This window comes from Cervus canadensis, chromosome 18 (genome assembly GCF_019320065.1).
Source record: "Cervus canadensis isolate Bull #8, Minnesota chromosome 18, ASM1932006v1, whole genome shotgun sequence".
Taxonomy (NCBI): domain Eukaryota; kingdom Metazoa; phylum Chordata; class Mammalia; order Artiodactyla; family Cervidae; genus Cervus; species Cervus canadensis.
This window is the reverse complement of record NC_057403.1, coordinates 15,139,774-15,155,766: the sequence shown is the minus strand read 5'-3', so window position 1 is coordinate 15,155,766 and position 15,993 is coordinate 15,139,774. Positions and strand designations below refer to the sequence as shown.

Sequence of the window (15,993 nt, the reverse complement as noted above, 5' to 3'; positions counted from 1 at the left end):
GAAAGTAAGAAGACATGGAGTTATGCCATTAATTGTGAGCATTTAGGCACATCCCTCACTTATTCTTTCCAAGACACTTGTTCAAGTCAAATGGAAAAACAAATTCATAGCATGGGAATCTCACATAAATACCTAAAGCAGTGAACATGAGTCATGAGATAAGAAGTACATGGAGGAATGCATTATCACTTCATGGGTATTTTGGCACTATATGGAAACTATGACCTGAATCTATCATTAAAAAATGTTAGTTCAGGAACTCTGTGATGATCCAGTGACTAAGACCCTGAGCTCCCAATGCACAGAGCTCTGGTTCTTTCCCTGATCAGCAAACTAGATCCCACATGCTGTAGCTAAGAGTTTACATGTCACAACCAAAGAACCCGAAAATTACAAGGATGACTGAAGATCCTACCTGCCACAAGAAGATCCAGTGCAGCCAAATAAATATTTTAAAAATGTGCTGTAAGCAAATTTCACTTCATATATGACTTCCCTGATCTGTAGCCTAACGTTGCAGTCCTTTCATGGCCCAGAACCTGCTGGTCCGGAGTCGACAATAAGAAAGCAAAAGACAGAAAGAGGCTGATATTCCCTGGTTTACGCAGAGAACCTATAAAGCCCTTGACACAGGGCTTGTACCACTCACGAAGGCACAGGGCATCCTCTCGAGGAAGTCTTGAAAGCCCCGGTGAGAAAGTGAGCTCGGCAGGTTTCCACGCTCCAGAGAATTAGCCTGAGAGGGAGAGAGAGAGAGTGAGAGAGAGACAGAGAGCGAGAGAAAGAAAGAAAGACACAGGGACTCAAGCTCTGATGGAACCAAGGGTGCTTTAATGATCTTTGTGTGAGCATATATAGGCTGTTAAGGAATTTCTTTGACAATAATGAAGATCAGAAAACCAAACATATAGTAACCATTACCAAGGAAACAAGGAATTAACATTGGTCATAAGGTCAGAAGAAAACCCGTATCTCAAGAGGGATGGTCCTGACTAGGCAGATTTACTGAAGGGAAAGAGTTTACTGAAAGAAATCCATGCATGCGATTCATCTCATGATCTCAGTCCTGGGAACAGGACTGAACTGGTGTTAGAGTATAATATGACTTTTACACAGCAATATTTTCTATCGTAATCCTAAGCCAAAAAAAGGTGAGAAATGACCCACAAACCATTTCAGAAACTATTCTGATCTGGAAAAGAAATGATAAAATAATAAGCACAACATTGGCATATTTATTTTTGAGTGTTGTATCTGTATGACACAGGATGAACTGTCTGTCAAGGAAACAGGGAATATTTTTAAAAAGCATACTCTGACCCAAGAGTTCTTGAGTGGGACAAATGTGCCATTTATTTTAGCAAGCTTAACTTTTTTCTTAGTATTGTTAACAAGCTTCTTTTTACTAGTGGTATTCAAAATTCTGCTCCATGAATGACCATTTTGAATAGTAACCAAATACAATAGTCAGGTAAGCATTCATGCTTACTTTTGAACTTCAAGTGCTTTACACATTTTACAGTTCAAATATGACAGCATCCTCAGTAGCAACAATCATTTTAACTATTTAGGATATACTGTATATCTTTCTGAGAGTTTTGACAGAGTCTTCCAGTTATGTTGCTGTTCCACCTTTTTGCAAATATGTAGCAAACATTCCTTAAACAGCTTAAATTTACTTCACTTTATGTACTCTAAACTTTAATAATACACACACGAATACATAGGGACAACTCTAAAGAAAGTTCATAGAAGTTTCTCTAACTGTAAAGAATACAAGAAAAATAACTGATCAAATAATATGAACATTTCCATGCATACATATATAAAAATGGAACTATACATTCATTTCACTAAAATGAAACAATTGAAGGCCATGGAAAATATGTAAGAACAGTTTTCAAAGGTTAGAATCAATACAAATATTCATGAACTGATGATGGCTTTTAAATAAGCCCTAGGTTTCTGCCTGCACACACAGATGCACACATAAACACACTTAAGGTAAAAGCAACCTTCCATAAGTAACAGATCTTTTGGAAGAAACATTTTTAATCCACCTTTCTTAAAAAAAGAAAAAAAAAAAACTCATGTATTTTAGAATTTATGGTAAAACAAGCATTTACAAATTCTGCATGAATGTGTGCTAAGTCACATGAATCACGTCTAACACTTTGCGACCCCACAGACTGTAGCCATCCAGACTCCTCTGTCCATGGGATTTCCCAGGCAAGAATACTGGAGGGGGTTGCCATTTCCTCCTCCAGGGGACCTTCCTAACCTGGGGATCAAACCCAGTTCTCCTGCATTGGCAGGCAGATTCTTTACCACTGAGTCACCTGGGTTCACTGAAAACAATTTTTTCTCTTTAGTAAGAATGATCAAAAACAAAATATGAGAAATAGCCTACATTTTATTAGCAAATATACCATGACACCTATTTAGAACACATTTCCAGACCTATGTGAAGAAACTGTAAACCTTTACTGAAGCACATAAAGTCTGAAAACCACAAGTTTTACTTGGAAGATGTGGTGACATAAAGACTTCAGTGACTCCAAATTCAGAACAATTCAAACTCAAAACAAACATGGATATTTCAAGTATAAGTCTCAGCTGTATCTAGGAGAGCCAACATAGTTTTGAATTTAAAAATGAAAAAAACATAAATAGAGGGAAATTACAGATTTCTATAATTACAATCTGTAAATCTGTAATTCTGCCAAATTACAGATGAAGTTATAACTGTATAGACTAGTAAAACTTCAAAATAAATGAAGCAAAATTGTTACAATGTAGCCAAAGAAGCTCACCTAAAGAGAGACTTAGACATTATTTTGAACAATAAAATAGAAGGTAAACACAACAAAATATTTTTTAATATTCCAACAGGTGAGGTATTCCAAAGCAACAACAAAAATCAGAGGGGGAAAAAAAAGTCAAAGGGCATAAAGGAAAGATTTAGCTTTCAGCGTTGTGTAATAAAGAATTTAGGGGCTTGCTTGATGGTCCAGTGGTGAGAACTCTCCCTGTCAATGCAGAGGACATGGGTCCCATCCCTGGTCAGGGAAGATCCCACAAGCCTCAGAGCAACTAAGCTAGTGTGCCACAACTGCTGAAGCCCACACCCTCCAGAGCCTGCCAGGGATTAATACAACGACTGAACCCGTGCCTTAGAGCCAGAGCTCCACAACAAGATAGCAGCCCCTCCTAATCACAACAGAGAAAGCCCAAGACCATCAGCAAAATCCCAGTATAGCCAAAACTAAATAAATACGAAAACGAAACAACAACAAAAAAAGAATTTGACAGGCTTTGGTCCCCAGGTTCTGGAAGTTTGTTAACTACTCTTGGAATTTAAGTTTTTTGTTTTGTTTTTTTTTTCTCTCGGAATTTCCTTAGTGACTTAAGTAGCTTTATTACTCTCCGTGGGCCCTGATAATTTATACTAACAACATGACCTACGGTCGGCCCCTAGTTTAATAATGAGATGACTCAGGTTGTGAGGCTGGGCATTTCACAAAGGCCAACGAAGTGACTAGAGGTCTGGGGCTTTGAGCCAAGTGGGCTGATTAGCCCAATCTCTAAGGAGGGGAGAATGCTGGAGATGTTATCAATCCCACCTGTGTAGCTAAAGCCCAATAAAAACTCGGGACTTAAAAGCTTGAGTGAGCTTCTCTGCCTGGCAATACTGTCTTCTGTCACACCGATATGCCAGGAGGGCAATGGGTCCCTTGGGATGATGACTATGGGTAGGTTCAAACAAACCCGTTCAGAAGTCAAGGAGCTTATCAAGTCCAAAGAAACAGCATTTCAGGAGAGACAGAACAAACACGGACTGTGCCTCTTACCTGGGAACGAGTCATTTCTGACTCTTTGCTTTCCTTCTCTGGTCTTCCTTCTCAGGTAAGATCAGTCTTGGGAAGTGACCCGAGTGTTGAAAATAGGCTGTTCAATACTTAGAAAACCACAGCGAGCTCCCTGTAACACAGCCCCACACAGAGGGAGGATCTCAACAGGTACAAATCACAATCCTCTACGGCCACTGACACAGCAGGGATTCTGGAACACAGAAGCAAACGAGGTGTTTTTAGTTCTTTTCTTCAGAACTCGCGGCCCTTCCTGTGAAAATCACGCGTTGTAGGCTGACCCTCCCCTTCAAACCTTAGGCGAGACCCTGACCAAACGCCATACAGAATAGAGCCTCCTTCACCTCTTCGTGGATCAGGGACCTCGGGGTTGGGCAATGCAGGACTTTTAAGCAGCGGTCTCTGCAAGTTAGAAAGGCAGAACTGCCAGAGAAGGACATGGACCCTAGAACGATGTTAACAGGAAGCGGACGTGGGCCCCAGGGACCCGGCAGCTAAGCTAACGGACCTCAGACCTTCTCACCGCGATACGAGGACACACTGGGGACGGGAAAATGGGGGCGGTACCTTGAACGTCCACAGAGACCCCCGAAACCCACGTGTGAAGGACAACAAGCCGTGGGACTACGACATCCGGGTTTTAAACTAACAAACAAACTCACCAGAACTCTTTGTCGCTCATTTAAACGCAACTCCGGGGCTGCAGGATACTGCGCACGGGCGGGCGGAAAATCCGGTACAGAGGAGGGTGAGTGCGCTACGCCGCGGCCAACGAGAGGCGACGTAAAGGGGGGTGGGAAGAGGCCGGAAGCGCAGGTACGTAGGGGCGGGGCCAGTGGGGGCGGAGTCTTGCCTCCCCTCACCCCCGCCCCAGTCCGTTTTGGGTCTGCTGGTCATTTCTGTCCAGCTATGCTTCTTTTCTCTGCCTTTTGATGCCTTTAAATCTCTTTGACTTCCTCTGGAGCAGAGCTGCTTCCTGCCTGTTCTAAGTTAGTGTTTCACACAACTTAAGGGAAAGAGAAGAATTTTGAGAGCTGCCTCTATGGGAAGCCGAGATGTTTTCAGCAAGTTGAAAAACGGGGAAAATTCAAGAGCCCTTTGTGTGAGTGTGTGAATATGGGTGTCTCCTCAGTGACGAAAAGTAGAATGTCATCACTCGGATGATCCTTTGGGAGAAAGCCTCACTAATTGTAACCAGAGACCTGATTAAAACAGAGCAGCTGGCTTTTTTCTTAGGAAGTGATTCCGGAAAGAAAGAGGGAGACCGGAATCCACGTTGTCCTTTATGAGGTAACTACCGAAATGACATACGGTTACTCCTGCCAGAATCTGTTGATACTCAGATTGCCTCTGTTAATTGTTGCTGCTGCTGCTGCTGCTGCTGCTGCTGCTGCTGAAGCAACCAATTGCCCTGCTTCTTCCAGGACTGAACCAGTTTCCAAGAAGCAGGACTTTTTGTGCTAAAACCGGGCACGAAACTAGGCAAATGGGGTCTCTGGATCACATCCACTGCTCTGCACTTAGCTTCCCAAACACCCTCCCCAACTGTTGGCTTTCTTTCCTAACCTCCTCCTCTTCACCCAGTCCTTGAAAGGATAATCTGGAGAAGAGCTAACACAAGACAGGAAAAACAGTAAGAGGCCCACAGACAATTGTATCCCAAGAGACCTCACCTTTCTCTTTAAATGTGAGTTTAGCAACTTCCCTGGTAGTCCAGTGGTTAAGACGCTGTGCTTCCACTGCAGGTTATGTGGCTTCAATCTCTGGTGCGGGAGTTAAGATTTCAGAGTTGAAGGTTTAATCATTTCTTACACAGAAAGCATTAATCATTACAATATAAAGGAAAATGTATGTCACGTTAATAAATTATTTATTTTAAAAAATGTGTTTAGGAGCTTCCCTGGCAGTCCAATGGTTAAGACCCCACCTTCCGATGCAGAATTGCTGTTCCTTCCCTAACCGGGGAACTAAGGTCCCACATGCTTTGGGTGTGAACAAAAACGAAAAGAAAATATGTTTCTTAAGTATCTGTGAATGGGGACAAATTCTAAGTAGAGGATATTGATACTGATTTTCATGATAAAAGTATCAGTAGGTCAAATTTCACAGTTCCCTGCTGGAACCTCTGGTTCTGAATATGACTTTGGTCACTAAGAGCTGGGAGAATATTCCCTAGGCAGTTGGCGCTAAGGTGTACCTACTATTGCAGACTACAGTGGAAATTATGCGGGAATTTCTATAAGACATTGGACCCTAACTGTATAAACAGAGGGTATTTGCTCAAGATACTTTGTGAGAAGTTCTATGACATTTCAGACAATGAAGTATGAAAATTTCACCTTTGTAAAATGACAGATGGAGAAATTCTTGAAAATCCCTCTCAGGTAAGTTGGCTCCATTTCTCTACTCATAATCTAAATGGAGGCACAGTTCAGTGGTCTCAAGAATAGGAAATAACTCGGTTTTGGTAGAAACACTTCTCATGGATACAAACTATACAAGCAGACACATGAAATTCCCTTCCTTTGTTAGACCTCAGTATTTCCTACTGCTTCCATGTGAGTCCCTGTCTGTCTCCAGGGACCAAAGGGAATAGAGCCTTCTTCAAACGTTTCAATAGTCCCTTTGGAGGTGATTGGTACAAACTTCTAATTGTTGTTTTATCATTAGCAACTGAGCAATAAAGGTTTTCGCAAACAATTTGAGTTCCCCAAGCCTGTCTCACATGGCAGCTACAGGTGTAAAGATAATTGCAGTTCTGAGGGGACGTGAGGTACAGAATCACAAACCCATATCTAGGGGTCTGTCTGCCTCCCTCCCTGTCACAGGAGCAGCTTGCTGTGACCAGCACCCTGAACCCAGTATCCGGGCAATTCAAGGACATCAAGTGAGTGTTTTCTGTTTCAGCCTGAGGGCAAGAATTTGCAAGAAACAGGTGCTTCGGAGAGTCTGGGTTGGTGACAATACAGGAAAATGGAAGTCTTCTGGGTCAAAGTAATCCAGTGCCAAAGCAACACTGGGAAGATGAATAATTCAAAAATTAGATGGAGCTATTAAAGAGATTGGGTGCTACAAAATGTCAGTTCCCAATGCCTCCTACTGTATCTTAGTGTAATTCTTTTTGAAAAATATTTATTTGGCTGTCCTGGATCTTACTTGTGGCATATGGAATCTAGTTCCCTGACCAGGGATCAAACCTAGGCACCTTCCACGAATCCCCCCCGCCCCCCACCCCCCCACCACCACCCTCACCCTCACCAAAGCTAGCATTGAGAGCGAGGTGTCTTAGTCACTGGACCACCAAGGAAATCACAGTGTAATTTTTGTGACAGTGATTGTTATTGTAGAATCGAAATGATATGAAACCTGATGTTTGATGTAACTAATGACTGGAGTTGCAGAGATATATGTGAAATCATGGAATACCTTACAGAAATCATACATTTTTAGGGTTACTATATGTGTGCCTACAGCACCTCCATGATTAATAAAAATAAATCTATAGGAATGATGTTTTATAGAAACAGTGTATACAGTTGACAATTGTGTGCTTAGTCCATCAGTCGTGCCTGACTCTTTGCAACGCCATGGACCATAGGCAGCCAGGCTCATCTATCCATGGAAATCTCCAGGGAAGAATAGTGGAGTGGGTAGCCATTTCCTTCTCCAGGGGATCTTTCCGACCAAGGGATCGAACCCTGGTCTCCTGCATTGTAGGCAGCTTCTCTACCATCTGAGCTACCAGGAAGCGGTAGAAATACCTTCTCTAACTCTGGAATTTGTAAAGTGCCTAACAAAGGCATTGTTTTCTACATCCATAGTTGGCTGATTTGGGTCAGACCATTTTCCAAAAGTAACTTCAGAAATGGGTTTCAGATGAAAGCTATCGGGCATAAAAGCATAGTGTGTCATAGTCTCTGATTTGAAAATATTCTCAAAATTTATAGCTGTATAACTTCATTTTACAAAATAAAAATCACTTTTTAAATGTCATTTTCTTTAAATGTGATATATTAATGTTTCAGAAATCTTGACTTCCACTAAATACTTTTAATGTCACATTAATTAACAGATCAGTTTTTTATTTGGAATTAGTCGTGTTTATTTTGTATGTCACACCAGTTTATCACACATTGTTGCTTCTAAGTATCATAGTTTAGGTTATAGTCTTCCATGACTGGTAGATGTTTTTTCAATTCCTGTCAAAAAAACAATTAGTATTTCTGTCACCAAGCAAGTAAAGAGCTTAGAGTGCATTTGAAAAACAATATTTGTCAAATTTTTTTTAATATTTTAAAATTTTATTTTTTTAATTGAAGGATAATTAATTTACAGAATTTTATTCTGTCAAACCTCAACATGAATTAGCCATAGGTATACATATATCCCCTCCCTCTTGAACATTCCTCCCATCTCCCTCCCATTGCACCCCTGTAAGTTGATACAGAGCCCCTGTTTAAGTTTCCTGAGACATTCAGCAAATTCCCTTTGGCTACCTATTTTACCTGTGGTAATGTAAGTTTCCATGTTACTCTCTCCATACATCTCACCCTCTCCTCCCCCTCCCCATGTCCATAAGTCTATTCTCTATGTCTGTTTCTCCATTGCTGCCCTGCAAATAAATTCTTTCATACCATCTTCCTAGATTCCGTATATATGTGTTAATACATGGTATTTATATTTCTCTTTCTGACATACTTGACTCTGTATAATTTATATAGTTCTTAATTTGTATACAAATTATATATACTTATACATATGAATTTATATGTTTATTTAATTATATAGCTTTTAAGAAAAAATGAAATTTGTCATAGAAATGTGAAAGTGGCTCAGTCAAGTCTGACACTTTGCAACCCCATGGACGATACAGTCAATGGAATTCTCCAGGCCAGAATACTGAAGGCGGTACCCTTTCCCTTCTCCAACGGATCTTCCCAAGCCAGGAATCTAACTGGGGTCTCCTGCATTGCAGGCAGATTCTCTATCAACTGAGCTGTCACAGAAGCCCTGCCCTAGAGCAGGCCTCTAAATTAGACTACAACCGGGGCGTCCCTGGTGGTTCAGACAGTAAAGAGTCTACCTGAGATGCAGGAGACCCATATTCACTCCCTGGCTCAGGAAGATCCCCTGGAGTAGGAAGTGGCAACCCACTTCAGTATTCTTGCCTGGAGAATTCCATGGACAGACGAACCTGGTGGGCTACAGTCCATGGAGTCACAAAGAGTTGGACATGACTGGACATGACTGAATATGACTGAATGGGCAATACTTTCTACTTCTTTCAGTTTATCTATATTTTATTAGATATGTAAAATTTATCCATACTCCCTATTGACATAATAGTAACTATTTGAAGATAAACAGAAACTTATTACCCAGATAATATGTTTAGAAATGCTATCAAACTTAAAATTAAATAAGAAGGCATGGAAACATATATGTATACACATATCTTTTATTTTAAAACATAACTACTTTTGTAAAATACATTAATATCATTGTGATTAAATACAATTATTTTATAAATCAAGTAAAGTTCACAATAAAGGACAGAAACGGTATGGACCTAACAGAAGCAGAAGATATTAAAAAGAGGTGGCAAGAATACACAGAGGAACTATACAAAAAGGATCTTAATGACCCAGATATCCATGATGGTGTGATCACTCACCTACAGCCAGACATCCTGGAGTGCAATGTCAAGTGAGTCTTACAAAGCATCACTTACAAAGCTAGAGGGAGGTGATGGAATTCTAGCTGAGCTATTTCAACTCCTAAAAGATAATGCTGCACTCAATGTGCCAGCAAATTTGGAAAACTCAGCCCTGGCCACAGGACTGGAAAAATACCAGTTTTTATTCCAATCTCAAAGAAAGGCAATGCCAAAGAATGCTCAAACTGAAGCACAGTTGTTGCACTCATCTCACAAGCTAGCAAAGTAGTGCTCATAATTCCCCTAGCCAGGCTTCAATAGTATGTGAACCAAGAACTTCCATGTGTTCAAGCTGGATTTAGAAAAGGCAAAGGAACCAAAGATCACATTGCCAACATCCCTTGGATCATAGAAAGAGAAAGTTCCAGAAAAACATCTACTTTTGCTTCATTGACTACGTTAAAGCATTTGTGTGGATCACAAGAAACTGTGGAAAATTCTTCAAGAGATGGGAAAGCCAGACCACCTTATCTGTCTCCTGAAAAATCAGTATGCAGGTCAAGAAGCAACAGTTAGAGCTGGAGATGGAACAACAGACTGGTTCCACATTTCAAAAGGAGCACATCAAAGCTGTATATTCTCACATTGCTTATTTAACTTAAATGTAGAGTACATCATGCAAAATGCTCGGCTGGATGAAGCAGAAACCGCAATCAAGATTGCTAGGAGAAATATCAGTAACCTCAAATATGCAAATGACACAACCCTAGGGCAGAAAGTGAAGAGGAATTAAAGAGTCTCTTGATGAAAATGAAAAAGGAGAGTGAAAAAGGTGGCTTCAAACTCAACATTCAATAAATGAACATCATGACTTCATGGTAAATAGATGGAGAAACAATGGAAACAGTGACAGACTTTACTTTCTTGGGCTCTAAAATCACTATAGATATTGACTGCAGTCATGAAATTAAAAGGCGCTTGTTCCTTGGAAGAAAAGCAATAACCAACCTAGAGAGCATATTAAAAATAGGAGTCATTACTTTACTAACAAAGGTGTGTACAGTCAGAGCTATGGTCTTTCCAGTAGTCATGTATGGATGTGAGTTAGATCATAAAGAAAACTGAGCACTGAAGAATTGATGCTTTTCAACTGTGGTGTTGGAGAAGACTCTCAAGAGTCTCTTGGACTGCAAGGAGGTCATAACAGTCAATCCTAAAGGAAATCAGTCCTGAATATTCATTGAAAAGACTGATACTGAAGCTGAAGCTCCAATACTTTTGGCCACCTGATGCAAAGAACTGACTTATTGGAAAAGACCCTGATGCTGGGAAAGATTGAAGGGAGGAGGGGAAGGGGACAAGAGAGGATGAGATAGTTGGATGGCATCACTGACTCAATGGATCTCGAGTTTGAGCAAACTCTGGGAGTTGGTGATGGACAGGGAATCCTGGCGTGCTGCAGTCCATGGGGTTGCAAAGAGTTGGTCACAACTGAGCAAGTGAGCTGAACTGAACTAAGTTCGAATTTCCACCTTTTTTTATATAAAAAGGCTTTGATTTTTTACAAATAAGTAACCTGTGTTAGCCTCATTGTTACTTATGGTTCAATGAAAATACTCATCCTGGCAAGAATTTTGATGTATATAAAGGTATATTATAGGCATGACTTTTACTTTCATAATTTCATGTTATGTATGTTTTACCAAGATTGTTTAAAACTTTGATTCACTTGGTATATACAAGACTTGGTATGGGAAGACAGTCGTCATTATTCTAACTCATTTGTTGAAAAAAAAATCATCTTTTCATTGCTGCTGGTAAGTCACTTCAGTCGTGTCAGACTCTGTGCGACCCCATAGACAGCAGCCCACCAGGCTCTGCCGTCGCTGGGATTCTCCAGGCAAGAACACTGGAGTGGGTTGCCATTTCCTTCTCCAATGCATGAAAGTGAAAAGTGAAAATGAAGTCACTCAGTCGTGTCCGACTCCTAGCAACCAGATGGACTGTAGCCTACCAGGCTCCTCTGTCCATGGGATTTTCCAGGCAAGAGTACTGGAGTGGGTTGCCATTGCCTTCTCCGCTGCTTTGTAATGCAGTATTTATCCTCCTTCCCACCATTATACCGAAATTATCAATTCACATCCACCTATTTCTACTTTATTATCAAACTTTCATTTATTGTAACTAAATGATATGCTTTAATATTGTTTCCAGAATTTTTCTACTCTTACCTTATCTTTACCCTGTGTGAACTTAAAAATCATCTTGTGCAGTTTAAAATATAATCATGGTATCTTTACTGATATTACACTCATTTGTTCCTTACCCAGGGATCGAACACTGATCTCCTGCTTGGCAGGTGGAATCTTTACCACTGAACCACCAGGGCATGCCTTTTAAATCCTCACTGATATTCCTTTAAGTTTCTTCACTGTTACACATTCAAATATCGGACACTTGTTTTACAGGAAGAAATATAAATAATTCTTTTTCAGTGGGATCTAAGGTAAATGAAGAATACTTAAGAGTATCAATTCCAGTTGATATGGTACAGAATTCTGCCTCATCTTCTCATGCAGGATTCTCTGGCTCAGAGGAAGATGATCAGTTCTTGGGATTTGACAGAATGGCCCCTGAGAATTTGGCAATAGGAGTGATCTTTTTATCACACACTATGGCAGGGATTATGGGGAGTTTCTGTCTTGTTTACCATTTTCTCTCCCTTTATTTCTCAGGAGGCAAATGTCGGTCCACAGATTGGATTCTCAAGCACGTGACTCTAGTCAACCTCTTAGTTGTTCATTTGAAAGGAATTCCTGAAACACTGGCAGCTTTGGGGTTGAAACATTTCATCCATGAAATTTGGATGCACACTTGCTTTTTATGTTCAAAGAGTCAGCAGAGATGTGTCCATTGGCACCATCTTCCTCTTGAGTGTCTTTCAGATGATCATCATTCCCAGTGATTCCAGGTGGGCAGAGCTTAACAGAAAAGCTCCCAGATATGTGGGCACCTTCAGTGTCCTCTGCTGGATCTTCAGCATGATTCTCAGTATGTTGGTTCCACTTTATATGACTGCCAAGTGGAACAACACAATTAACACAAAGAATACAGATCATGGCTACTGTTATTTGTGGCGTGCTACCCCAAGGTCCAACTCTAACATGGAGATCCAACCAGTCCATCCTAAAGGAGATCCAATCCTGGGTGTTCATTGGAAGGACTGATGCTGAAGCTGAAACTCCAGTACTTTGGCCACCTCATACAAAGAGTTGACTCATTGGAAAAGACCCTGATGCTGGGAGGGGTTGGGGGCAGGAGGAGAAGGGGACGACAGAGGCTGAGATGGCTGGATGCCATCACCGACTCAATGGGTATGAGTTTGAGTAAACTCTGGGAGTTGGTGATGGACAGGGAGGCCTGGCGTGCTGTGGTTCATGGGGTCGCAAAGAGTTGGACACGACTGAGCGACTGAACTGACTGAACTGACCCCAAGGTCACAGATGCGAAACCTTGCACCAAGAACACAGAAGCAGAGCTCAGAATCATGGACACTTTCAAAGCTGACTGAGCCCCTTTGTAACCTTTTCAAAAGCCCACTGATAGTCACTACCAAGCTTGCTGACTCCCAGTTGGGCAAAGATGCCCACTCCAGTAAGCACCCTATAGTGCCCCAACCAATCACCTAACATCAACCATCCAGCAGGAATTTTGCTTTGAGGCTGTAAAAATTGGGTATTAACCCATGGAAACTGTCGACATCCCCTGGGCTGTCCAGATGTGGGCTCACTGCACTCATAGTGCCTGCTTTGCCTCTGCTCTTTGTTTTTAATAAACTCACTCCTTTCTGAAATGCCATGTCTGGAAATTCTTTTCCAACCTGCACTCAGACTGCCTCAACACCTATGGCTTATTGACAATGTTGTACAGCAGAAACTAACACAGCACTCTAACAATCTAGAATGGTGGGATGGGGAGGGACATGGGAGGGAGGCTCAGAAAGGAGGGGACACGGGTGTACCTATGGCTGACTCCTGTTGGTGTCTGACAGAAAACAACAAAATTCTATAAAGCAATTATCCTTCAATTGAAAATTTTTAAAAAGATTAAAAACTCAAAAACAAAAAATATATACATTTCAAAAGAAAAAAAAAATCTATTTTACAAAAAAACTGTAAAACAATTGCCCAGTGGATACGAATCTGCCAGCAAGTGCAGGGGACATGGGTTTGAACCCTGGCCCAGGAATATTCCACATGCTGCAGGGCAACTTAGCCTGTGAGCCACGACTACTGAGCCTGTGTGCTGCAACTACTGACACCTAGAGCCATGCTTCACAAAAAAAGCCCCTGCAGTGAGAAGCCCATGCACCACAACTAGAGGAAGCCTGCACACAGCAACAGACAAAAAATTTAAAATTTTTAAAAACATCAGAGACAAAAATAACTCAGTCAAAAATTGGGCCAAGACCTCATATCGCCAAAGAAAACATTTAGATGGGCAAGAGGCAAATGAAAGATACTCAGCATCACTAATTATCAAGAAATGGAAAACAAAACTACAATGAGGTATCACCTCATTCCAGTCAGAATAACCATTATCAAAATGCCCACTAATGATATAATAAAGGCTGAAGAGGCTATGGAAATCAGGGAACCTCCTACATGACTGAAGGGAAAGGAAGCTGATGCAGCCACTAGGGAGGACAGTGTGGAAGTTCCTTAACAAATGTAACCTCCTGACATGTAAGGAAATAAATTCCATGAAAAGTAGACAAAAACAGATTAGTTGACAAATCTGTAAGTTCTTGGTAAATCATCTGCAATGCTGAAATTATCACTTTTGATCTATCATTCCCAAATTATTTAAATAAATATGCACTAATACACCTATACTCGCACATTCTATGTTAGTTTTCTCACTGCTAATGTATGTACCTTCAGATATTTATATATTGCATTCAATGTATGTCAAAGGCCTGAGAAAACAGTTCCTTTAAGCCTAGACAAGAGACATGTGCTGAGAATTTTACTTGGGTAAAATTTTATGAATCTTAGTTTAGAATTTTGCAATCATGTTTTTTAATTATTCTTCCTGTGACTTTGTTAAATTTACATTTGCTAAAATGATCCCATGGAAAGTCTTAGTTCAACAGAAGAAGAAAGGAAAATTGAAGCCAGTGAGTTTATGAGTGAATTCACAGCAAGCCTTGAGGGACCCTGTGGGAGGTCAAGGCTAGAACCAGGCCAGACAGTGCCAGTACATGGGGCTCAGGCTTATAAGTGACCCTGGGTGAAGTGCTCTGGGCTTCGCAGACTGCGGGTGAATTGGTCCCTTCAGACCAAGAGGAGTAGGATTGTGGTGAGCTCTGTGAGGGGGTCATTGAAGGGGGGCCTCTGAAGTAGAACCTGGGGTTGAGCAAGACTGCTGATCACAGTCTTAACACTTCATTCATTACAATCAATTGAAACACTAGAAACCATTCACTTTTATGAATAACCATGTATTAATTTCACACAAGGTTGAAATTAAACATTTTACAATCCACAGCATGATCCATGATTAAATCAGATTAAAAGTACAGAGAAAGATACTCATTTTTCTGATAAAAGGATGTGAGGATCATTATTTTCATGACTTACGAAACAAAGCCTAGGAAACACTTAGTAAACAAGAAATACACTAATTACATGCCTTTTCTGGAAAGGGTTTCTAATACATTTCTAGGTTATCACAGAAGCTGTCTTTATTTCAGCATTGTCAAGTAATATACATCACTTATGTTTATATTATAAATATACATCAATATTGTAGTGAACTGTGATTGTGTTTTTACAATTCAAATGATGTAACTATTGAAAATTTAGAACCAGCTTTTGAAGAAGTTCCCTGGTGGTCCAGCGGCTAAGACTCTGCATTCCCAATGCAGGGGGTCTGGATTCAATCCCTGGTCAGGGAACGAGAACCCACATGTTGCAAATAAGATCTGATGTAGCCAAATAAATAAATAAATATTTTAAAAAAAGAGCCAACTTCTGTCTTACTTTAATACATGGAAAGATTTCATCATCACTTACATTATGACAACCTCCCAGGATATTTCATATCAATGACAAACACCTCCATTTATAGGTTCATTGTACATTTTACATTATGGTATTGATGAAAGAGGAGAGTAAAAAAGTTGTCTTAAAGCTCAACATTCAGAAAACTAAGATCATGGCATCTGGTCCCATCACTTCATGGGAAATAGATGGAGAAACAGTGGAAACAGTGTCAGACTTTATTTTGGGGGGCTCCCAAATCACTGCAGATAGTGACTGCAGCCATGAAATTAAAAGATGCTTACTCCTTGGAAGGAAAGTTATGACCAACCTAGATAGCATATTAAAAAGCAGAGACATTATTTTGCCAACAAAGGTCCATCTAGTCAAGGCTATGGGTTTTTTCAGTGATCATGTATGGATG

General features: G+C 40.6%; 1 protein-coding gene across 6 annotated transcripts in view; it reads right to left on the bottom strand.

Annotated features, from left to right (window-relative positions):
- LOC122420166 (zinc finger protein 345-like) overlaps nt 1–15,993 on the bottom strand; it is a 59,416-nt gene that overhangs the window by 15,723 nt on the left and 27,700 nt on the right. For 3 of the 6 annotated variants that reach the window (XM_043434968.1, XM_043434967.1, XM_043434971.1), the window contains exon 2: nt 3,852–4,062. Coding sequence is in view for 4 of the 6 variants with exons in the window: in XM_043434967.1 (XP_043290902.1) it covers nt 3,852–3,866 (15 nt within the window). In the remaining 2 variants the exon portion in view is untranslated. Of the gene's footprint in view, nt 1–649; nt 737–3,851; nt 4,063–4,436; nt 4,603–15,993 lie in introns of those variants that run through there. The other 3 variants (XM_043434966.1, XM_043434965.1, XM_043434964.1) reach the window with 3 other exon arrangements.